The 24,338-nt window shown below is 38.6% G+C and overlaps 1 protein-coding gene across 3 annotated transcripts in view; it reads left to right on the forward strand.

Annotated features, from left to right (window-relative positions):
* Positions 1-24,338, forward strand: part of LOC141903783 (cGMP-dependent protein kinase 1-like) — a 43,394-nt gene that overhangs the window by 12,121 nt on the left and 6,935 nt on the right. For 2 of the 3 annotated variants that reach the window (XM_074792092.1, XM_074792093.1), the window contains exons 3-10: positions 2,701-2,867; positions 13,468-13,581; positions 18,062-18,167; positions 18,632-18,695; positions 21,137-21,309; positions 21,411-21,479; positions 21,766-21,843; positions 22,056-22,112. In XM_074792092.1, coding sequence (XP_074648193.1) covers positions 2,701-2,867; positions 13,468-13,581; positions 18,062-18,167; positions 18,632-18,695; positions 21,137-21,309; positions 21,411-21,479; positions 21,766-21,843; positions 22,056-22,112 — 828 coding nt within the window. The remainder of the gene's footprint in view (positions 1-2,700; positions 2,868-13,467; positions 13,582-18,061; positions 18,168-18,631; positions 18,696-21,136; positions 21,310-21,410; positions 21,480-21,765; positions 21,844-22,055; positions 22,113-24,338) is intronic. The other variant, XM_074792094.1, reaches the window with a different exon arrangement.

Raw genomic sequence — 24,338 nt, forward strand, 5'->3', positions numbered from 1 at the left:
ATGAGAAAGTGTAAAACACTTTTGCAGCTGGGAAGAGGGAGCCTTCGACTTGGTCTCTCCGGGCAGGCGTGAGGTCGTCCCACATCCCTCAGGCGCGGATCCAGCTGGTTCCAACCGTATTGCCCAGTCTAGAATTCCGAGAAAGTGGTTTATATCCTTATTGATGATATGAGGAGCCCTCTAGTACTCTGAAATTGTCCTGCGATCTTTTCTAAATTTAAAAATTTGTCAAACCATATTTTGATGATTACGAAAATGGTTCTAATTTCCATAATCTTCATCATTCAGCAAATATTTTTATCGTAGCTGATTTAGAATCATTCAAGTCTTCCCCCTATCACAACTTTGGTTTAGTCTAATCTGTAGCATTTCTTAGTTTCTGTTTTGTACGGTGCGGTAAAGCGAGTTTCTTCTCGTGATTTTCATTTACCTTATCTTCATTTACTCAATGAAAATGAACAGTTGTTTTTACTAAACTACGGAATTCGTAGGAAAACACATAGTAGGAATTCCTTAGCTACACCTGTCTCTCTTAAACAGGATTCTTCGCTACCTTTTTACAATGTTTACGACAAACAAAATGTAGTTGGTTTCCAGAATGTACTTGGTTTCCAGACGAGTCTTTTCCATAAAAGAGGTAACTCCACAATCAAAGAAAACTATACGGACAGAGCCAAGTGGAGGGTGAAGGGGTACTCAACCCCTGACAATGTCAAGTTGCCCTGAAATTTCAAAAAAGTTTAAATCAATTAGCTTGTTCTCTGTATTCTGTTTTCCAATAAGCATTCTCTCTGGGTTACCTTTTTAATATAAAATAATGATACATTTATTTATTAATATATGTACAAGATTTGTATAAATGTTGCTCTAATGTTCAATGGTTATCCATTTAATTATATGATGTGCCATATTATTGGGGTGCACCCCTCCCCGGATCAGATCCTAGCCTGAAATACTGGTGCAACTCAACTTAACGTACATTTTCAAAACAGTTTTAAGACTACACGCTGTAGTGACTGTTGACGTCCGTGACTTTTTCCCTGTTTATCATTTTTTTCACCTTCACGTTTTGTTATCGTTCTTTATCGACGCGAAAATATTTCGGGCTCTATTGATATTACAGTTTTAGACATGATCGATGGCCGTACATGGTTTTGCTTTTTACCGCAAGATTTCGTGTCTCGGGTCGCTTTTAAGGTAAACACAATCAATGCGTTGACATTTAAGGAAATGTATATGGACTACAAAAACGAAGGGACTCTTTGCGCGGTTGATGAAGTCGTGTTCTATAACCCGCCTATACCATGCATCGTTACAAGACAGTGACATCCTTATGTTTTCGGTAGCGTTTGTTTGCTCCTGTTGTTTCAGACGGTTATCCTAAACATCTTTTTCTTAGTCCTATAAAAAAGCGCGAAAGTGGGTCCTAGTCTAGATACGTGATTATAATTCATTCGATTCTATTCCTTTTGAAAATAATACATTACTGTCCATGGAATTAAGACCATTTGAACTCAAATCGACGGCATTTTACCCTGAGGCCGTGTTAACTTGGATGCAAATCAATAAACCTGACGACAAAAAGTTTAGTTTGAAGATAAACGAAATTTACTCAAAGTACGAGCTTTTGTATCGTGGAGCTTCATCATCCACCTGATGAAGCTAGGATGCACTAGTAGTGAAACTATACTTATAAGTTAACCTTCAAACTACTATTTGTCTTATTGTTTACGTTGAAAATACAACGCAAAAACCTTTTCCTGTATCGAATGATACATAATGTAAAACATGTTACGGAATACAGAAAAACCCAAATGCTGGCAGCCGAAATTACAAGAATTGAAACGAATGAACGTTTCTGTAAAATGTAAAAAATAAGATCCTTCGTCGTTCATCCATTGATCTACAGCCGAAACCTTCAGTCATTTCTTCATTAAAGTCTCTATTTCTGACGAGATTCCAATTCACCGTGTGGGCCTTACATCGATTCTGCGACATTTAGCGACACATTATCTGCTTAATCTAGTTGTCGCTTTTTTTCTGGTATCGAATTCGATTTTCTATATTTCTATAGGCGACGTTTCGTTAAATCTGCCGCGATTTTTATCGATTCACATTCGTTGTGTTACAGGTAACTTGATATTCGTATTCACTGCCGTCTGCGCGCAAGCACCGCCATCTTGTATAACCGATACCGCGAAAAGAATTTACGTGATTTTTCTAAATGAATTTACGTCAGTTACTTTGTGGCATTCCCGGCCAACTTGGCCGCGTTTATGCACGAAGCCTTTATTAAAATGTTTTTCGCGCCGAGTGTCGGATTGATTTCCTGTTTTTTTCTGCATTAAGCACTTTACTGAGAGTTGATTAAAAAATCTTTTCGCTGAAAATCTCGCCGTTTTGCGGCTTCGAATTCCATTCTACAGTAACTGTTATTAAGGCTGCTATACGATTTCGATGTTGCTAATCTAAAGGGGTTTGTAACCTGTATCCAGCTCTGCAGCTTTAAGATGAAATTTGATTCCAGAGATTTTGGAATTTAACTGGCTTAAACTTTATCGAGAACAAAGTTTTGTAATTGAACTAGTTTTAACTATTTAAGCTTTATTATCTAGGACGTCACCTCATTTTAAACTCAAATCATCAAGATATCAATCAACTGATAGACTTTTAAATTTCATTTCGTTTTGTTTCTTTCAGATCAAAACAATTGATCAAGGACGCCATACTCGATAATGACTTCTTAAAGAATCTGGATTCGAATCAAGTGCGTGAGATCGTCGATTGTATGTACGAAAAATGTATACAACCTGGTCATTTTATCATCAAAGAAGGCGAGGCCGGGCAACATCTATATGTATCGGCAGGTAAGTCGCAGTTGGCCTCAGATTTACCCCTTTAATCCGCAATGATCGTAGGTCGCTGTCGCATTTATCATTTTATCATACACGGGCTTAATGTATCAGACAATCGGCTTGAAATCTAATGTTCAGCGAGAAAAGAACATAATGGAAAACCTGGAGCACATTTCATAGACATATCATCAGATGGCCATACACGATACGGATTATGAAATGTTTAAAATGATTCTATGAAACGCCCTGAACCCACAATTCCTCCGTTAATTATTCATTGATCACGAAATCAACTAACTCATAAATAAATCTCACTGGGTAAGGATTTATTTTCAGACACGCTTACGAACGTTGTACTTTTCAAGTATCGACTTTCTGAACTATCAATACAGTATATTTAATAATGTACCCTACGTGTTAGCACACACGTATATACTGATGTATGTTGGTAACTGAATTACCTAGCCGTCTATACATCGGGAAGTTCAAAGCAAAAATAAGCATAACATACTTTCCCTTGCCAAATAATATAAGGCAGATTCAGGGGCGGATCCAGGAGTTAAGTTAGGGGGTGCACTAATAGAGTATAGGACCCACGATCCCAGGACAATGGATTTAAAAAAATGAAGCCCGCTGGATGCATTTTCGAAGCTTCTCGAAGTCATCAATACATCCATCTTACAAGCAAAAAACTGCAGAGATCAATTTTCAAATCTTATTCAGAACCAATTTTTTTTAAACAACATATTTAGATTAGCATGTGAATATAGTGATAAAAACAGCCTAAATCAATTATTCTAGAATTTTCGGTGTCCATCACTCTGTGTTCAAATAGTATTGAGCTCAGTGAGAACTCATGTTTTTCAAAAGAGAACAAAAAATATTTCAAGACATATCGCCCTTAAAAGGTTTTTTTTTCAGAGAATTGTAGGGGGTGGGGGCACGTCGCCCTAAATCCGCCATTGCTTCCAAGCGCTTTCAGCTAGAATTCGATAAGCGAAAATGAATAACCTTGACTGATAACCTGACCTTTCACGGAGGAAAGATTCCACGGCAGTTTTCAGTCTATAGCGGTTAAGCCGAAGCTTTGATTCTCCGTGGATGGGTTTTTTATTCGTTTGCCTGTAGGGATTTCTTGACACCAATTTGCATACCAATAATCTCTTTTGATCCGTGATATTAGATAGCAATATTCATGGATGCAAAACGACAACGGCGTCGACTGAGTAACGGAAATACACAGGAATCCCTGCAAACGCGTAGGAAGACAACGCGAGTACGGGCAACAAAAGATATAAAAGGAGTTATAGAGTTGATCTCCCTTCCGTGACTATGTTACAGTCCTGTAAAAAGCGATGGATTCGACATTGCTGGAAATTTCGTGCTGTTACTGGTAGAGTTAATACGTATTGTGTCTATTGGACTGAAATCAAGCAATTAAGTGAAAATTCTAAAACCGGACCTGGAAAATAGTGAACCCTTTTTATGCTATTCAAGTGTGTCCCCTGTAGACCCACCACACCTGCCTGGAACGGAACCCGAGGGCTGAGATTGTGAAATCGGAGTACAGAATAACTACGAATTTACGGAATTTTTTTAATCACACGTTAACCAAAATGATCGATATTTTTGTACGGGAATTTGATGAGAATTCCTAAATTCTTCGAGTTACTTGTGAACTTCGTGGTTTTACGCTTATTTTCTTCCTACTAATTTCATCTTCAAATTCTTTAATTTATGGATCAAGACCTTCCAACTTTTTCCCTCCTAATCTTCGATCGCTTCGCTACACGTTTTGTTTCTAGTTCTCTGTTGACGGAAGAAGACACCAATGGTTGAATAATTAATCCATATTACGTGATTTGGGTTGGAATAAAGTGACGTAACTTACAAGGCTGATCCTCCTTGACGAATAACCTCACTGCACGTTCACCCCGAGCAAGGACTGTTTTTAGAACGCTAGATGGTTTTAGAGCCCATGCCCCGCAAGGCATTGATATTTCATTTCTTACTTGGGGCTGTTTTATGGATCGGTTTGTAGAAAAAGCTATGATTCAGGTCATGTGTCGGAAGAGTAAACACCACAGACTGCAAATAATCAATGACCTGTAGACAATGCAAATATTGATCTGAAGCAACCCCTTAAATTGAAAAGAAGCTCATTTAGATCGTGGTCCTTCTGTCGAAACATGGCTGAATCAAGATTGTTTAGGAAAACCTTGAATCCTTATATTGATGTTATTAGGAATATATCAAATTAGCTAGAATCCCAATATCGAGATTTTTAGCAAAAACTTGAATCTCGACTTTGAAATGATTAAAAAAATTCGAAGCCTAACATTGAAATGATCAGCAAACCTTGAACCACAACATTATCAAGATTTCATCTTTTTTGGAAACCGTAGAAAATCATAAAATTTTCTTGCGCTTTCGAAAAAATGTATCGTTATTTTAAGTAATTGAATTTTCTATAGCGCATTTTTCACTGACGTCCAACGTTCAAAGAGGTATCAAACACAATTGAATATTAATGGAATTTCACTGCAATTCCCTTATAAGGTTGAATCTCCCTCCTCGTTTGTTGTATTTCGTGGAAACAAACTATATTTCGAATTGTTAAATTAATCCCGAAATCAATTCTGAGTCTGAGTTAAATGAATCGGCGTCAATGAAAGGTTCAAAAATATCATCAAAGAATTTTCATTGTTTCAAGTAGGGAATAAACCGACTCTTTGTCGGTTCTTTAAACAAAACCTGTATTTTATAATCAAAGTAGAATTCATACCGCGGGCTAGAAACCACATTTACGCCCGATCGAGTACAAAGTTTCCACAGTTGCTCATCCACCTTTTCGCATCAGCCTCATTTTGTGCTTCAATTTGCTTTTGATTCTGGCGATCATTTCTATAAATATCGAACGTCTGGCGCTGCTGAGATAACGCTTCAGGTGTTGGTGTTCTCCTTATTCGGTCCATCATCGTCATCGACAGCTTTTAAATTCAATGGCAAAACTGCACACGCCTATAATGCATTATTAGCGCGTATAAATAAACTCGTGTACGTGCGAATAAAACAATACGTGTTAACGCTGCTGCTGCTGCTGCCGCTGCTGTTGCTGCTGCTGCCGCTGCCGCTGCTGCTAGTGGTGGTGGGGAAACTGATACGTCAGATCAGCGTGATATAAATCAGTATATAACATATAGATCCGAACAACAACGGTGTAAAGTTATACCTGGCTTTTTCCCAAGGTTATGATGGCCAGTATGACCTTCAACCGGCAGTTGTTGTTGCCGTTAAAGTGCATCTGATTTCCTTCTATTTCATCTACGTCGAAAGTACGCCATCAAAGATGTTGATTAACAAATGGATATAAAGTTGTTTTTTTTAAACATGGTTTCTTATGGCCTTATCAAAAAATTCGTTTCCTGTGAAACAGTTACACAGATAAGGCTATGTGTCGAGACTATTTTATAGACAATCTCCGCAACATAACACCATGATCTATCGATAAAAGAGCCCGTAAAATCGGGTCTTGAAGCTAGTTCTGGGACGAACCGCCATATTTGACCAAGATGAGCCAGGATTTTTATCGTGATTCTGCGGTTATGCAGATGACGTCACGGCGCGTTATTGGAGGTCAAGTGAAAAGTCATGCAACTAAGCATACGAACAAAACGCCTGTCCGCGCATAACACCTCGACCAGTTATATAAAATAGACAGAAATATGAAAATGAAAATCTAAGTAGTTTTTCCCATTATTTCTGCCTGGGTTCAGTTTTTCAAAAGATAGGTCAAGTTGATGGAAGAGGAGCAGCTAGATTAGTAAGAACAGGAGCAGGAACAGGAGGAACGTAAAGGAGAGATAGAATGAGATTTGTCTGAGGGGTTACTCAAAACCAACCTATGAGCAACTAGAGCTTGCGCTTGCATTTTTTTCTAATTAAATCGTAGCGCAATCTTGATAAAACAACTTTATAAGAAATATATTCCTGACGCCGTTTGGAAGGAGGTAAACACTCCTTCGTCGTATTCAGTAAATTAGTAGTTGCAGTAGAGTTGTTGTGGAGTTGATACACCTGTAGCTTATAATGCAACTCCACCAAACAAGCAATCACTTCTACAGCACAGGCTTTTAGAGCTACCAGATACTTCTAATAGCTTCCTCTTGTTGTAGTTGTCTATTCCCGTAATTAGTATAAATGCACCGTGCGCGTTTGATGGTCAGTCCAAGATTTGAGTGTTGTTAAGTGTTGCAACTCTCTGCTCGCAGTTTACCGCGTGTATTTCTGTCGACCTCTCGATGATACCAGCGGAAAGAATCCTGATGCAGAAAATACGAGTTACTGATACTCTCGCTTATCTGTGAAATACATAACCAAAAACAATGTGTAGAGCTGCAACTGTTCCCGATTTTCATCGCGAGAGATGATGATTTGGTTGATTTGAGAGATGATCATTTGGTTGATGTTTACGGAAATGTGGAAGGTTTATGTAACATGAATGACTTAGAAAGGTTAATTTAAAAATGCTATGAATATTTCGGGTGATTCCTACCACCATCTTTTTCGATTAATTCTGGGATTTTACATTTATTCTTTCGTCGCGGATATTGTGATCTTATTGATTCACAATGTGAATGATGTTTCCGAAGGTCTTACATCGTTGATTGCTTATTAATTTGAATAGTTTGTTTCTGATAGCATTTTTTAGAGTTTGGCTGCTCTAGAAATGTCACGTAGACTTAAAATCAAAGAGTTTATTCAGACCACAACAGCTGTTTCCTAACAGTCAACGTTAGGTGAAATCAACCTGAATATCATGGCGTCGATAAGATCTTTAATTCAATCTTCAATTGCGGCATCTCGCTTGCACGATCGGCATCGTTTCTACGTCTATAGATGTTTGTTTCGGTGTCGTCATCTCGTTGTCACGATTATCATTTTCGTAATTAAATCGCAGCCACGATCGCGCTCGGGGCCGCGCGTGACTTCGCTATTACGGCTCATTAAACCGCTGTGACCGTGAACACCGTCGGCGCATTTTTGTGTCAATTTAGCCTGATCTGTGAGGATGGTATCGTCACGACGTGTTGTGCTTTAGGTGCCAGTTGGTATTTATACCGGTTGGTGGAAATGGGCCCTTGTTCTAATGTACAGTGACGGCATTGACTAACCACGGTAATTAACGCGATAAGTCACTGAGATTGTTGAGGAGAAACAGTCGCTGATAGACTCCAAACCGGGTAGAGCGAAAATAACAACACCGTCTCTCATCATCAGTGACGTCAACGTTACCAGCATTTTTTTCCCTTACTTTGAGGGATTACCGCTCCTAGCGCCCTATTTACTATCGACATAAGATGGCGCGAAATTCCCACTAAGAATAAAGAAACAGTTGCTTTAGAAAGTTTGCATGACTGGTAAACTGAAATGAACTGAATAAGTGAACCCACTTATTTTGGTTTCTATGATGATGAGGTTAAGTTTAAACCTTGAAACGTTAGAAAATTAAATCTCTGTAAACATCATCAATGTGGATTCACTTAGCAAGGAAATTTACATCGATTTCCTGCGATTTTTCACTACGACTCAAACACTTTGATGAATCTGATGTCATCTGAGTCGAAATGTCAAACTGCTCATTGTACAGCTTTTCATATTATGAATAGATTTCGAGTGAAGTGGTAAAAGTTGTTTTTCCGCGCTACAAGTTAAAATAAACATGTCGCGAACAAATCAGAATTGCCCGAAGACAATGTTAAAGATTTGTTTTTGACGGAAGATTATGCGATGTTGGGAGTTAAATCCCCGTAAAGACGCTGTGTATCTGTCGTCGATATCAATCCTCTTGATGTCACCATCTTTACGGGACATACTTTCGATTGAACGGATGAATATGTGACATTGTTCGGCAGATTATACTCGACTGATGGGTCGATGTGCGAATTCATTCGATCAATTTCCAGGTTGTCGAAGGATTTTAACTTACATCGAAGCGCTTATTAATTCCACAGCACGCGTTGTCTCTTCTGTATCATCCGGAATATCAGAGACGCCCAGTTTTTATCGAATCAGTTTCCGAGGAGCTTATCTCGCTGCGTGGAGCTCACTCCACCGACCCTCAACAAACTAGAAGTTAATATCCTATACGTGATCGATGGCCTGATTTTGCCACGATAAATACCCGGTAATGCCTTTTTAGGTGTCCCCCGATACGACGCGATGTCACTTTTTTTCTCTGTCGGTTTTATTAGAGTAGGTCGGTCGTTATTAGCGTAGCTGCTGCTGCTGCTCTGAGCCACTGATATTGCGTCCACTTTGGATGGCGTTAAAAAGTCTCTCTCGTCTCATCAAGCCCGCTACTCGCGCCACTCGGGGGACATTAAAGACCGATGCGCTGTTTTCCAATAACGACGGTAAGAGGCCACCGAAAGAACCATTCAATAATAAACACCGTCGCCGTTTCACTGGTCAACTTATCACGCGGCTGAATTCTACGACCACTTGACGACTGTGCCGCTAAAAACCCCTGTTTCAGTCCCGGCAGGTGCGTGGTGGGCTTGTAACGGACACCAACAACCCAGCTAAATCAAACGAAATCCTACCAATCAAATAAGTAACAGGATCAGTCCCTATAGATGAAAAACCAATTCGAAGTCTGTTTGAATGAATCGGAACCGATATTTCCAATTGTGTAATACTTCAATTTGAACACAAAATTCTGCAAATTCGACGCCCGATCACAGAACGTTATCCGTTATACATCGATTTCTGATGATGATATCCCGTGTTTCGTTCCAGGCAGGTGTGGTGGGTTTGTAAGGGACACCAAATCAAAACAAATAAAATCAGCCAATCAAATAGATAACAGGGTCAATCCCTATTTCAAGATTTGAAAAAAAACCATTCCAAGACAACCAGTAATAGTCGATGCAGTTGCCACGAATTGCACCTTCCTCCTTGTATGTGTAAGCCGAGTTGTTGTTAAAGTTGCTGTTTGTCGCTTCAGCCCTTTATCAAAAGCGACTAATACACCCGAAATGAGGAACCTTTTTACCCGAAATGAGGAACCTTTTTACCCGAAATCAGGAACGTTTTCTACCGAGTGATTTATCGTCCAATCCTAACCGAGGATGTCACACGTATTACAGAGGCGTCATATCGGATGTCAAATGTCAGTCAACCTTGGCTTTTTACATCAGTCATCGTGATAGTGCTTGACGTCCAATGACGCGTTGTGATGTCAGGTGTGTGATCTCTTTACCCGGTACTGGAGCAACCTTTTGCACCGATTCATACGTCGCCAACTCGCGCATTTCTATAGTTCTGTGGCCATTTCCTTATGGAATCGCCGCCATACGGACATGTTTGACTGGACAGAACTTTAGCGTCGATGTGAAGAATGTCCGAACGATCGAGGAGGAGCTCGATCTATCCGGGCGATTATTGACCAAAACAACTAATGAGGAGCATCTGTTACTGTTTGCGTCGACGCAACGACATCGACAAACCTTGTAAAAACTCCGCATCAGGAAGCGCCGACTAGATGTTTTGTCGATTCTCACAAATCTCAGGCTTCCTCTGTATAATCCCTGCTGAATTTAATCACAGATTGTGTGCAGATGTCATTTGTTTCGGTTTCGCTCAACGGGGAAATCAAGCCGAGTCATATACATATATATATATAAACAATTGGCTCTAGAAATGAAAGTCTGCAGTTGCCAGTCTTCAATTTCCTAGAAAGCAGCGAGTGGTTTATATGTTTACGTATTACTTAACGCTTTGCTTTAATATTTTCCGTCACTTACATGTACATGTTGTTATGCGATTTACAGTGACGCCAGACACCGATCGCGATTTGACGTAATAAAGAAAATATGACGCATACACATCACGTATTACCGTCTGGTTTATTGATATATTCTGCTGGTTATTACTGTTTATTGCTTTTGTGCTCTCCAACGCCATCTGTTCGAGAGAGATTCTCTGCACTTAATACCGGGGGCAGATCGTCGGATATTTCGCATTTTTTGAATGAAGTTACCATTTTTGTCCAGAGATCTTTGAAACCTGACCCCAGTGGTAGAATCATTATGTCTATTGCCAGTTTATAAATCGATCTTATTTACGTGATCAAAGTAAGGCCATTTTGAACGTCGCACCCGTGCGACTTCTTGGAAATCGAATCTTTTCCGGTTGTGTATTTCTTCAAATGTATCTAACACTAGGGGACGCCACTTTCGGCCGTAAAGTGGCTGCCCTATCCGAGATATACCCGCAGTCGAATTCTACAGAGACAGAGATCGGATCATTGCCGTTGATTCCGTATCCTTTCGAATACATTGAGATGAAATGATTTGCAGATTCCTTCGGAAATGGAACGAATATTTTACGGTCCCGATATCATACAGTACAAAACGTGTATTGTAAGGAATTTAGATGCCATATGAATAAAATGTAATATTTCAGCTTTATCACCGAGACTTGCGCCACACGTATAGAGCAAATGATGAAATTGATTCCTTCCATCGCTTCCTGCGCTTTCCTGCTTGAAGAAGCTCATCGTCGAGCGTTTATCGCGATTCGTACACAAAACCTACCCGGCGATGTGATTAACTGTATTTCTCAGGTGGTGCTATTGTCGCAACCGGAGAGGAAACTGGGTGAATTGTCTCGGAATGAATATCGCTTATCCGCGCGGAATCTCGAGATTCTTAAGTCTCAAATCGCCGGTGGATATTTACCGTGAAAATGACGACACTATCTCGACGGTAATGTCGGTTGAACTGATGGGAGAAATGATGCGTCGTTGATTGAAAGGAAATGTGACAGACTCACCCAAGGCACTGATGAACTGAAAACCCAATCTGACAAACAGTTGTTGACAGTCCGGTGTTGTATGCAGTTATATTCTGATCCGCCTGCAGGGATTTTTAATCATCGCTCGCCGCTAATGCCTTTTTCAGCTGGAGGGTTCTAAATCTAAAAAAGATGAGTTCCTATCGACCCGACGAATGCATCGAGGGAAACTGCTGTATTTGTTTAGCACTTGATATAAAAAAGACCATACACGAGCGAGGGTGGATGTTAGCCTAATGGAGTATGAGGGATTTATCTTTTGTTCAGATATAAGAAAAAAACAGTCGGTGATTAATCATAATCTGCTGCGACCACTCGGTCATACTGACGTCACAGGCTGCTGATTGTACACGCGGGAGTTAGGATAACACTTATAACGCCTTCGCGTAAAGATTGTTTACAGCATATCCTGATTCCGTCGCCTGTTTATTTTATGATCTATCGCTGATTTTCCATTTTCACGCCTCATGGTTTCGATTATGTTGGTTCAGATCATAGTTTCTAGGGTAAAAAATCCCTAGAACTCTCCTATAGTTGATAATGCCCCTTAAGAATATGGTCTATAGGATGACCACATGTTTGATTGGTTTCCCTAGAAGATGACTTTGCCCTGCAGCGTTTGAAACTCAGTGAAGTAACCTATTGTTAGTCACAACACTGGCCAGACAAACTTCCGAACTTTGTCAGTCATCCACAACTCAGAGGTCCCGCGTTCGAATCCTGACTTAGGTTATGGCTGTGGATCACCAAAATCGTTATGGAAGTGGAAAACAATTTCCTTTTTAAAATATAAACATTTCAATATTGACTCGAAGAAATGTTCAGGTTATTTCTTTTACCTCGTGGATATATGCCACAATCTAAATGTTATAAAGTCGAAATATATACATATCGTAGCTGTTTATCATTACTGAAACGGCCAAACGATAATTCAATAATAATTACGCGTAAATGATATAGCTATATTAGATACACGTATAGGGTAAGAATAAACTAATTGTGTCTAAATTTATACCTTTTATATCATATATAGAATCATATACTATACGGTATGTATAGAATCGTGAAAATACAATATGTACAAACCGCCTTTATTCATAGCAGAAATTCCTTTACTCAATTAACGCACTTTACATTACGTAATTATTATTCAAATTTAGGCTTAAGATTTTATGATTCAGTCGTATAGACGGCTTGCTTCGTGACTTATTTCGGTCGTAGAGAAATCACCGGGTTTCCGTCAATGATTTCAGTGCACCTAATGTGTGTCTGAAATATGTCGAATGGGCCAGATACTTAGAGCGGGGAGACCATACCGAAATGAATGCATGGAAGGTGGTATGTTCACTATAATCTTTGTTTCAGCTTTTTGATTTCTATATATTTATTCATATGAGACCACGAAGGTCCGTGTGTGATTCCACTTACAAAATGCATGATAGGTTATTGAATTTACACAAAATAGAAACAGTATATAATTGTGCGACTTAAGTATAAACTGCGTTCAGTTAATGTACTAATGAACCCGAAGTGGAGAGTCAGAGGAGTTAAGGAGTCTGTTGTTTATTGATGTTTAAGAGATAGATTCTCTTAAGGAGAAATAACAGGAAAATATACCGATACGGTGAAGCACTTCTAGTGAACTTATTTGAATACAACGACAGTGATTTTTCCTACAGTCAATGAAAACACATTGAGATATGGAAAGTAAATGTTATGAAATTTTATCAACTGTTCTCGGTCTTATTTTCAGAGGGTGATTTGGAAGTGATAAAAGATGGAAAAGTGCTCGGGAAAATGGGACCTGGCAGAGCATTCGGCGAACTGGCCATTTTGTATAACTGTACCAGAACTGCCTCCGTAAAAGGTATGGAAATTATTACCAAATTTTCGTATAAACGTATAATTAAGTTCCTTTTAGGAAGAGAAAATAGACCCGTTAGAACTAACTGTAAATGGCTATATTTATGTTCCATCCGAAAATGTATTGTTCCATATTGCAATTGATTCTGGACAGTTCTCGCATCGTGGAGGCTTCTAGAACCATTATATACAGCGGGGGGATTAGAAACCGAATACCAGCTCGACATCCCTTACCAGACACGACGCTTAAATTACGTCTACGTCATTCTGAACTTTCGCATATTTTTTTTCTCACAAATCTGACTGTGTGTGTAGAACTGGTATATCATAATACTTGCTATTGAGCGCGCGAGCTCTGGTGGAGTGTGGAGCTAACATTTATCGCGCGAGCTCTGGCGGAGTGTGGAGCTAACATCTATCGCGCGAGCTCTGGTGGAGTGTGGAGCTAACATCTATCGCGCGAGCTCTGGCGGAGTGTGGAGCTAACATCTATCGCGCGAGCTCTGGCGGAGTGTGGAGCTAACATCTATCGCGCGAGCTCTGGTGGAGTGTGGAGCTAACATCTATCGCGCGAGCTCTGGTGGAGTGTGGAGCTAACATCTATCGCGCGAGCTCTGGCGGAGTGTGGAGCTAACATCTATCGCGCGAGCTCTGGCGGAGTGTGGAGCTAACATCTATCGCACGAGCTCTGGCGGAGTGTGGAGCTAACATCTATCGTCGCTGTCTCTCGTTTGAAAGAATGAGAATTTGATACGACATCAGTTACGAGGCATGCGCTGATTTTACGCGTCGGTTATTTTCAATGAGGAAATCAATCGGAAACTTGTGTCGTACTTTATAATTAACGACACCCGCAATAATTTAACGTAGCCTAAACGAAACGCGATTATCGACGTGTTTTTAGCCCGTCGCCATTGTTTATTCGAGGCTGTCGCGTCTTATAGTTTCCCTTTAACTTTCCGCTAGAGGTTAATAGTCAACTGTTAAGTACGGAAGCGCCCTAGGGACATATCAATTAAATGAAATATTTCCGAGCTTAATAACGAGTTTGTAACTCATGTGATCATTTTGATCAGTCTCTACACCGGAAACCCTCGCCTCCCGATATCAACCGCTAGAGATAATTCGACCAACGATTCTTATCGTTTGTCACATAATAAGGTTTTCACGCGCATATCTTTTCGGTATCATATTATAAACACTTCTACTATCAATAGAAGTTTTATGACGTCTGACTTTCAAAATTAATCTAGATTATTTTGAGCTTGAGTTGAAAATTATAACCTTCCGCGCGTGCATACTCGTATCTATGATTGGAATCGAGTTACTCCCAGTGGCCTTCGACTGTTTGAAGAAAATTGACGATAATTTCTAATTATAAATTTCAAATATTCTACGTTTCATTTGATCTAATAACAGTCGCAATAAAGCCAATGTTGCGTTGTTGAATATTGAGAGCGGCAGCTCGCTCAATATCACCGACCTAATCGTTCAGTCACCGGCGGCGCTCCGGGATGTATTCGGAAATCTGATTCGATTCGAACGCTCGAAGATGGATAGATAAGTCATCTGAAGGGTGGACAGTAGTCTATAATATCACCTGTCTACTACTGACTGATGGAAATGAATCTAAAGTTTCGTAGGTATAATTTGTGACAGTCAGTCGAGACACGCTACAACATATAGAACGAAATTTTCTTCGCCGTCAAAGCGACAAGAAATCCGTCACTTATTCCATTAACTCAGCGGTTGTTATTATTAAACCCGTCATCGATTGCGTCTCCCCAATTTTTTTTTAGTAAACGCGGAGCTAAAAGCTTTTTATCAACTGCGGATTTCAAATGAAATGAATGCGCGAATTCGTAGAAAACGTAACGAGGTTTTCAGTTTACAACTCGTAATTATAACAATGGTTATTGCGTAAGACCGAAGTTTCAGTTCCCGATTGCGTCAGGATTTTAGATTTAATTTGATTTTGTCTTTTTTTCTGAATTCACAAATTCAGCTGCAGCTCCAGGTATATTATAATTATTTTCAATGGAATTCACTGTCACATTTCTGTAAAATCGTATTCAGTTCATTGTATTTTCATCGGTTTTGACTTGCAGTGTTTTTATTTCTTGGTATCATTGATATCATTCATCATATATTGTTTCGACAAGTTCGTCCATCACGTTATTAGTCGTTATTATGTTTGTATAATATCACAGTATTGCTGACTACACTCGATTCAAGCCTCGTCGTTGTTTTTCTTTTTTTTTAATATATTTTTTTTTTACCCGTAAAAAGGAATAGATTCGACTTTTAAACGAATCCAACGCAAATAATTATTGATGTCACATGAGTGGACAAAGCATTCACGTGAACAGATAGAAGCCCCACAAAAACCACGCAGATAGTAATCGTAATATAAGTAATTTGATTTCTACAAAGCGCCCTTTTCACTGAGACAATGTTCGTGGGCACTTTCCATTATGTTGGAATTTTTACCCCCAGCCTATAACTCTAACCATTTATCAGTCATCTCTTTCTGGGTAAAGGAAACATGCGCGCAGCTGCTAGGCGCTCAGGGGTCATCTATCAGAGCGGGTACCCATTTACTCCTGGGTGGAGAGAGGCAATGAGGATTGCCAAGTGTCTAGCCCGGGGACACTCCGTACCCACGACCAGAGCGCTCGAACCACTCGGCCTCACCGCAAGCGGCACCGAGTCAACCGTTAGAAGTGGGCCGCCCCAGTCAAGATACATTCAAATCACGTGAATTTGATTGTGTCAATGTATGGACATTTAGTAATTAAAAACGCGTTATGGTCCATATCATGTGGCTATCCAACTAGAATTCTACAATATCGTACCGTATTTACTAAGATACGTCATCTTAATTGTTAAGGAAAGTACTTCTTCGTTCTAAATGAATGTCAGGTCTTCCGATGAGGCTACGCATTGGACTAGAGTGGGAGTCGACCTGACACCAGTATGCATGATGTGAATGTTCACTGTAAAAAAATTGTAATTTCATTGAGACCTTTAAATCCTATTCTTTCGTGTCGTCACATTATTTTTAACAAAGAAACTAAGTTGAAAGTTTATGCTGCTTAATATTGTCAATAACTATTACAGTATACATTATATGATATCAGTTCAAACGTTCCTCATGTAATTGAATTGATGATGATGATGATGATGATGATGATGATGATGATGATCATGATAATGATGATGATGATACAAAGGATCAATGAAGTTATTTTGGATTTGATTGAATTGACCGGAAATCGATATATCGATGACGTAGTGCACATTCTCAAAAATTAATTGTCAAAATATATCCCCAGAAATGAAATAAGAGTTATGAAAAAATAACCCCCAAATCTCAATTCTAATCGTTATTTTGAAACGCCGATATTGATGACGTAGTGCACATCGACTGACACAGAACCTAGGTATCAATGTATATAAACATTAATGTAACGCTTTTTTACGGTGTCAAAAATACATATACGCGCCATATAAATGAATGCCTGCGCCTAAAGCTGTCATTAGTTAGTTAGACGTTTTAAGTGCGTATCACCTTTTAGCAATTTAGAAGTCTTAATTCGCTGCAATTTTGATCGAAGACGATCTGAGATGACTAAACAGTTTAGCGGGCGATACGTGACAAATTTTCAAACTCTGTTCTCATTAACTGGCAATGCCTCCGAGGCGCGGCCAATTGGCTGTCGATGGCTAAAACGAGAAATTCAATTTCGATACAGAACAGTAGAGAATTTCAAACCTCTTTCCAACGAAGTTATTTTCAACTATTGCTCTGACTCCGAGACATCTTCAAAAATTCCGCTAACGACGAACCGGATTCTCATAGAATCCAACGAACGTCTGTTAAATAAAGGCTTTCATTGCAATACGGGTCACGTTTGGAGCGGGAACACGAGTACAATTCAACGAGTAGATTTGATGTGGAATTCAGACTGTAACAAACTGATTCACTGATCGTCACACTCACTCTGTTCTGTTGATTGCTATTCCCCATTCACATGCAGACTATTTCATTTATTCAATAGAAATGAAAGATTAGTATTATAAGATGAAAACACACTATTTACAAATTAAAAGGAATCTAGAAATCGAGAATTTATTTATTGAAACAATCTAAAATGTAAAAACACCTCGATTTTAGATTTCTTTTAATTTGTAAATAGTGGGTTTTTATCTTATCATCTGTTTACCACGTTTGAGTGTGGTTATCGTAACAAAGATTAGTATTATATATACAGATACTGACGCAGGTTTTCATGGTATTCGTAAGTCTTCAAAATCAACACCAGGGGAAATTATAAATTTTTCCATCCACGTTGTTTTATATACATATTTTTTCCCAAGCGCTTATTTGTGGTGTTAAATGATAATATAATTTGCAACCCCCCCCCCCCCCTACCCAGACAAAGGCTCCGATCTTGTAATCGACTTCTGTCACTTTATTTCAGCCCTGACCTACACGAGAATATGGGCTCTAGACCGAAAAATCTTCCAGGCTATTATGATGAAAACTGGTCTCCAAAGAAGAGAAGAAAATATGAAATTCCTCAGAAGGTATTATTCGGATCAGTTGCATAGACGTGACTCTAATCGTCTTAAATCAATGGTCTCAAGTTCAGTTGTTAGATGACTGACCAAAGAACAGAGCTGGTCTTTAACTGAAAGTTTTGAGTTGAATTGTATTAAGAACAGTGAAGACATAAGTCCAAAAATGGTCTTAAATCTTAAGCCGAATCTTACGTTGTTAGATCGGTAACAGAACCAAAATGGGCTACGACTGGTCTGAAGTTGTTTGATCGACTTAAGAAATAAGAATAAGCCTGGTCTTAGATTTAAGCATCGACTGTGTTACTGCCGTCTGGTGTATGGGATCAGACTGCCGACGTCAGAATGACGTAACTTTTTATTACAGTTTCATCAGTATTCTGATATCATAACTAATATCGTTCTGCGTTTTTTAAATGCTCCATCGCTTTCTCGTGGTCGTTCTAATAATTGATAAAACAATTTTCTTCTAGTTGTCCATTGCTCATGAATCTACCTGGGGACAAGCTAGCGAAAATTGCTGACGTCCTCGAAATTGTAAGTATAGGGCTATATATGCAAGCGCGAGCGTGCACGGATTTACTTGGCGATTATTACTTATATGAGAGCTTCAGCTTCTATTAAAAACCATATATTATTTAAAGTAACGCACAAGAACACCAGACGATGACGTTGTGTTCACAGATGATGATAATTTGCTAATGCATTTGAAGCTATTTTTATACCCGCGACGCAGTTTAATAAAAACTGCGTGTGATTTTATTACATACTCGATCGATCAAGATTATCATAATTACGTATTTCATAAATCAACCGTTAATGGATTCGGCAACCTTCGACAATCTTCGGATTGTCTGTTGGGTCATCTCCCAGTCTACACAGCTTCATCTTTATGACAATTTGTTGGTAAACGTTGGACACCGAGTTTATTCTTCAGTTGCGCTGCCGCGACAAATCCAAAAAATGATCGAAATCACTAAACTGGTCTTGGTTAGATTGATTATAGAATCAAGATGGGCTTAGATTGGTCTTAAGTTGTTAGATTGATTATCTAACTAACATAGATAATTACTGTCTTCGAAAAAAACCGTTTTAGAGTCGACGATAGAACTCAACTGATATTGGATCCAAGATTCAAACCCTAATGATAGCAGATTTTATACATAAATCGAGAAAATGTTGGAAAAAGTATCTTTTTGAATTTTTGAAGAATTAATGATGGATGTAATGAGCATCAAAGCCGATATCGCGCGCACGTGATGGTGATTAGTATAGGTGGAATGTTATATAGTTTGACTAATCTGTTTCGATTCCGTGCCTCACACTGTGTATAGAGCGTCAACTTGAAGACGGTGCCAATTATCATTCCCAGGGATGGGCTTAAAGCGAACTCGTCACAGAAATCACGACTAATGAAATACTAAACATACGTCGAATCATATTCCGTCGGTCGTTCGTTCACTAAATTACAAGGACGAACGTATCAGAATTCTGCGTAAACAGCTGTAACCGGAGACAAGGTGTATGAATCCGCTGCTAGTGGGCGACTGTTCGACTGTGTAAAATATTCGATAGCGTTTTTATTCACGGTGACGAAAACTGTACAGAATAACCTGAGATACCGCATTGGAATAAGGTGAATAGCAGATGGATCGGTCGCTGCTTTCCAATTCTCCGTAGGGTACAAAACCACGGCCATACCAGGACCAGTATATATGTATGTGTCTGCATCGATCGGCGAATACTTGCGGCTCAGCTTGGATTCAAACCCCGAGGTAGACAGGACTGACTCGACCATACCGGAGACGTTGATCTTCAATTACCCATTCTGTCCTCGAGGCGAACTCTGTCATAAGACAAATTAGCGTCAAGCGACGTAATATCTTTATCTCAACTGAATACTAATAGTTCAGTAGGGCTTATTAAAAGAAGGTTAACGGTATTATGATATGACAAACCAATATGATGATGCTCTGTTTTGGAAGAATTTTCTATAATGCCGTCAGGTGTAATTAAAGCTTGACAATATTGAGCCGTTAAGACTGTAGTCGTTTCGCGGTGGTAAATATTATCGAGACGTCTCTCATCGTTTCCCTCGCGGATGTTCGTTAGATAATCGACAAAGTCGAACAAACATCCTAATCAACCAACAACTTACCACAATCATACAGCTTGCGTGAAATTACAATTAACAGATATCGATGTGAAAAAATTCGTCCCCGCGCAAAAATTAATAAGTAGCGTAATAGCATTCTTCGCAGAGAGATTCTAAGCTTATACAGTAGTCCGGGATCTAGGCGACATTTGATCATACTTTTTGGTACAAATTGCATGAATGCTCCATTTCATAGTTAATGTGACGTAACTTGTGGAAATTTACGTCTCAAGTTGCGTATTCCTAGCATTTTGCCCCAGGTGTTGTCAAAAATGTAAAAAAAACAACAGTCAACCATAATCGTGATGCGCCATTTCGAAGTATCTCCACTGAAAAAAAGACTGCCTGGATATCTAAATGTAGACAAGTCTTGGAGATTGGAGGTTTCTAATGAATCGGCCCTCAATCTCTTATTAGAAACCTGAGAATATTTCTCTACCGAATAGAAACAGTTCGTGCGAAAAATCAGGAAATGAGATTTTATCGAAATCTACTTCGGTGTGAGATCGAGTGCATGATTGCTGTTTATAGATGACTATCGATTGTTCAGCATTTGAATCGTCGAATTCGAATTCACCGAAAAAGGCTTTCTAGGCATTGAAACTCGGTATTACTATCTCGTATTGTTTGTAATAAGATGATGAGAGGAAAGGATTTCGCTGGAACAAATCGTGTCACAATCTGACGATACATCTCTAATGTATAACGTACATAACGATAGTCATCATTCAGTTATCAATACTGTTCACACGTGCGCGGAGAGAGAAAATAAAACCTTGGAATACATCATTATACACAACTGTTTCTCTTGTTTTCTAACTAGGATTTCTTCCATGAAGGTGAATATATATGCAGGGAAGGTGATACCGGCGATTCATTCTTTATCATCAATAAAGGCGAGGTGAAAATCACGCAACTGATACAAGGAAAAGATTCACCTCAACTCATTCGCACTCTAAAACGTGGCGATTACTTCGGTGAAAAGGCTCTGTTAAGGTATATATACACCACGTTGTTTTCTAATTATCAATATGGTCGAAAGTTTTATACGTTTTTCGTAAATTTCATTTTTAATTTTCAATTTTTTTTTTCAAAAGTGAGGATCGACGTACGGCGAATGTGATCGCGAAACCACCAGGAGTCGAGTGTTTGACGGTAGACAGAGAGTAAGTTGACTTATTTTTTGGATTGAAATAGATCCATCGACTCTAAAACGTTCAATAGTCAATGCTAGAACTCAGAAATACTATCAAATGTTGATTTGAAAATTAAGATTACCCTTGATGATGGCTGTTAGAAAAAACGACCACAATAAACTATTTTTGATTTTTTTACTTTCATGTTTCAATTTATAAGGAGTTTCTATCATAACTGAAATAAACACATATAGTTACTCTGATTAAGGCTTTCATTCCTTAAAACACGATTTTCTTTATGCGAATTATTTTTCAGGTCATTTAATCAATTAATCGGAGATTTGAATGAACTGAGGGAGAAGGATTACGGCGATGAGGCGCGCGGTGCACAAAGGTATCGTATTAAATCATTTTCACAACTACCAAAAAAAAAGAAAATTCTTTTCCGCGATTCGAGTACTATCCAAAAAAATCATCTGTCCCTTTTGATCAATTCGCTTGTCTGCTTTTTTTATTTCACGAATAATTATTATTCTTCACCTTTAGAATTCGTCGAATGATTTTCGATTATTTTAAACATTTCTGGGCAATATTCTCAAATTTCAGTGCTATCTATCGACGATCGAAAGTTTATTCGCTTTCCGATCTGGGATACGTTTCAATGTATGTACAAAAATATGATATATCCGTATCATACAGTTTTCATTTAGTCTTTTATTTTCTATTTTCCAAAGAATGCCGTGTGTCATCAGTCCTGATTTAGGGGCAATAGATTCAGGTTTATCAATACATTAAACCCTCAGTTCTCTTACAAAACATTTCACGATTTTACTTTCTGAATTTAGCTTATTTATTTCCGATTTTCCGTTTTAGACTTTGTCTTTGCTTCGATAAATATAACCTGGAATATATTCATATATTTCTAAGTCTATTGCCTCCGAAGTTCTTCTATAGATATGAACCAAAATGTGCCAGCAATCTATCCGTTTATTAAGCCGTTCTGCTGCAATACACGCACCCAATTAAACAAAAATAAAACCCGATACTGTTTCAAGCTTGAAGCTTAAAATGATTATAACTTAAGGCATTTAATCCTAAATAAGGCATAGAAAGCATATCGGTTTATATACCTGCATTTACAGCCGCCTCGTATATGACAAACACTGATTTTGAAGCTCGATGTAAATGATTTCATGATATCGACATAAGTTATTTTTCTTTGATCCAATGTAATACATAAAATATTATGCTTATATTATGAGTTTCTACAGAATCTTGGAGGTGACAACAGAGGAGCTTCGAGGCTGTAATCTATGGGAAATAGACCTCTGGGTCCCGAGAACAACAAAAACAAAACAACTGCACGATGACAAAGAACAAATGAGTGAAGTAGATTTAAAGTGAAAAGAAGAAAACTGTAGCACGAGACAAAATTATACTAATTTTGCTAAATTATAAAAATTTCACATTCCGGTTAATTTACTGCATATTCGCGTTCAATGATTTTAACAAACATTTTTTTCATTCGTTTTCTCTTCAAAAGGACTGAAATAGAATTCAAACATCTTTGAAGTTTTCACTTTCTTGTTCATAAAAGGGCGATGGCATTTTCACGCCTTTCAATATAATCCTTTCAAACACAGTTGCTGGTACATTTTGGTCGTACGTACGAGTTTCGATGCATTGTGCGATAGTACATATACATATATACAGAATTCACAGTTTACGCCAGTAAAGAGAAATCTTGATTTTATTAATCAATATGTGTTCAAATCAAATGGGTTTCTTGTCGGCCGTGTATATAGGCTAAAGTAGAGAAACCCACGTGATGTAGTAGGAATCCTGCTAACTAATTTGCATGCCACCAGGAGATCATATGAATAGTATTAACTAATGAGATGAGAATATGAACACGCATCAAGATTTTGATTTTCTTATTCGAATTTACCCGTTGATCTCTTCCTGTTTTTTTCTTCAAATTCGCAATTTACCGCATTCTCGAACACACGTAAAGGCATCTTCCTTCGGCAGGGATTCGAACCTGATGGTATCGCGAGACTCTGCCACAAAACTCAGAAATCCTGCCCGAATAGATCGAGTGCGCATCAGGATCAAACAACCATCAGAAATCAAATTGAATTTCACCCCGGGACATTCTATTTATATTCATCTATGAACAACAAATTGCTCTTTTCGGGCAAGATTCCGTACCTAGGCAAGGTTTCGCGTGGTTCGAAACCCGGTCGATTGGTGACGCTTAACGGCTGCACGAAGCAATCTTAACTTCAACTTTTTGACGAATCCCTGGTTTAATAACCCATAAACAACATCTACACATTCAATATGACATGTTCCACCGGAATCGGAAATATTTCCAAAGATACTTTTTTGAAAAATGGTACAATTTCACCTCAATCTGCTTGTGAACACTCTTGAGGGTAACTATGGTGGCGGAACTAGGACTATTTTACGTGTTTCTCATATTTTTTCATTTCGCCACTATACGGTTAAAGGATACAGTGTTTAAACCTATTGACCCAAATTCCCTTGAATTGTCTCTCTAAAATATAAATCTATTCAGAAAACAAAGGGTTTGTTTATTTTCAATATTGCAGGACTCGCGATTCGTCACAGTAAGTTTTACATGCGCTGAAACACTGTTCTGAACTAACAGTTTTAACCGCGTGTTTCATGTTTAACCAGCTAATTCGATAATTCTTTGATTTTTTATTTTCGTTCATCAGTTTTTGACGACGATTTGTGTTGCATTTAAAAATCAATCAAATTCGTTTATATAGCAATTAATCGTTCGACTGTGTATACGTCTGTCTGTATATAATATCATCCCTGGTATTACCAGTATTCAAGCACACATATAGACTATCAATT

This window comes from Tubulanus polymorphus, chromosome 4 (genome assembly GCF_964204645.1).
Source record: "Tubulanus polymorphus chromosome 4, tnTubPoly1.2, whole genome shotgun sequence".
NCBI classification, from domain to species: domain Eukaryota; kingdom Metazoa; phylum Nemertea; class Palaeonemertea; order Tubulaniformes; family Tubulanidae; genus Tubulanus; species Tubulanus polymorphus.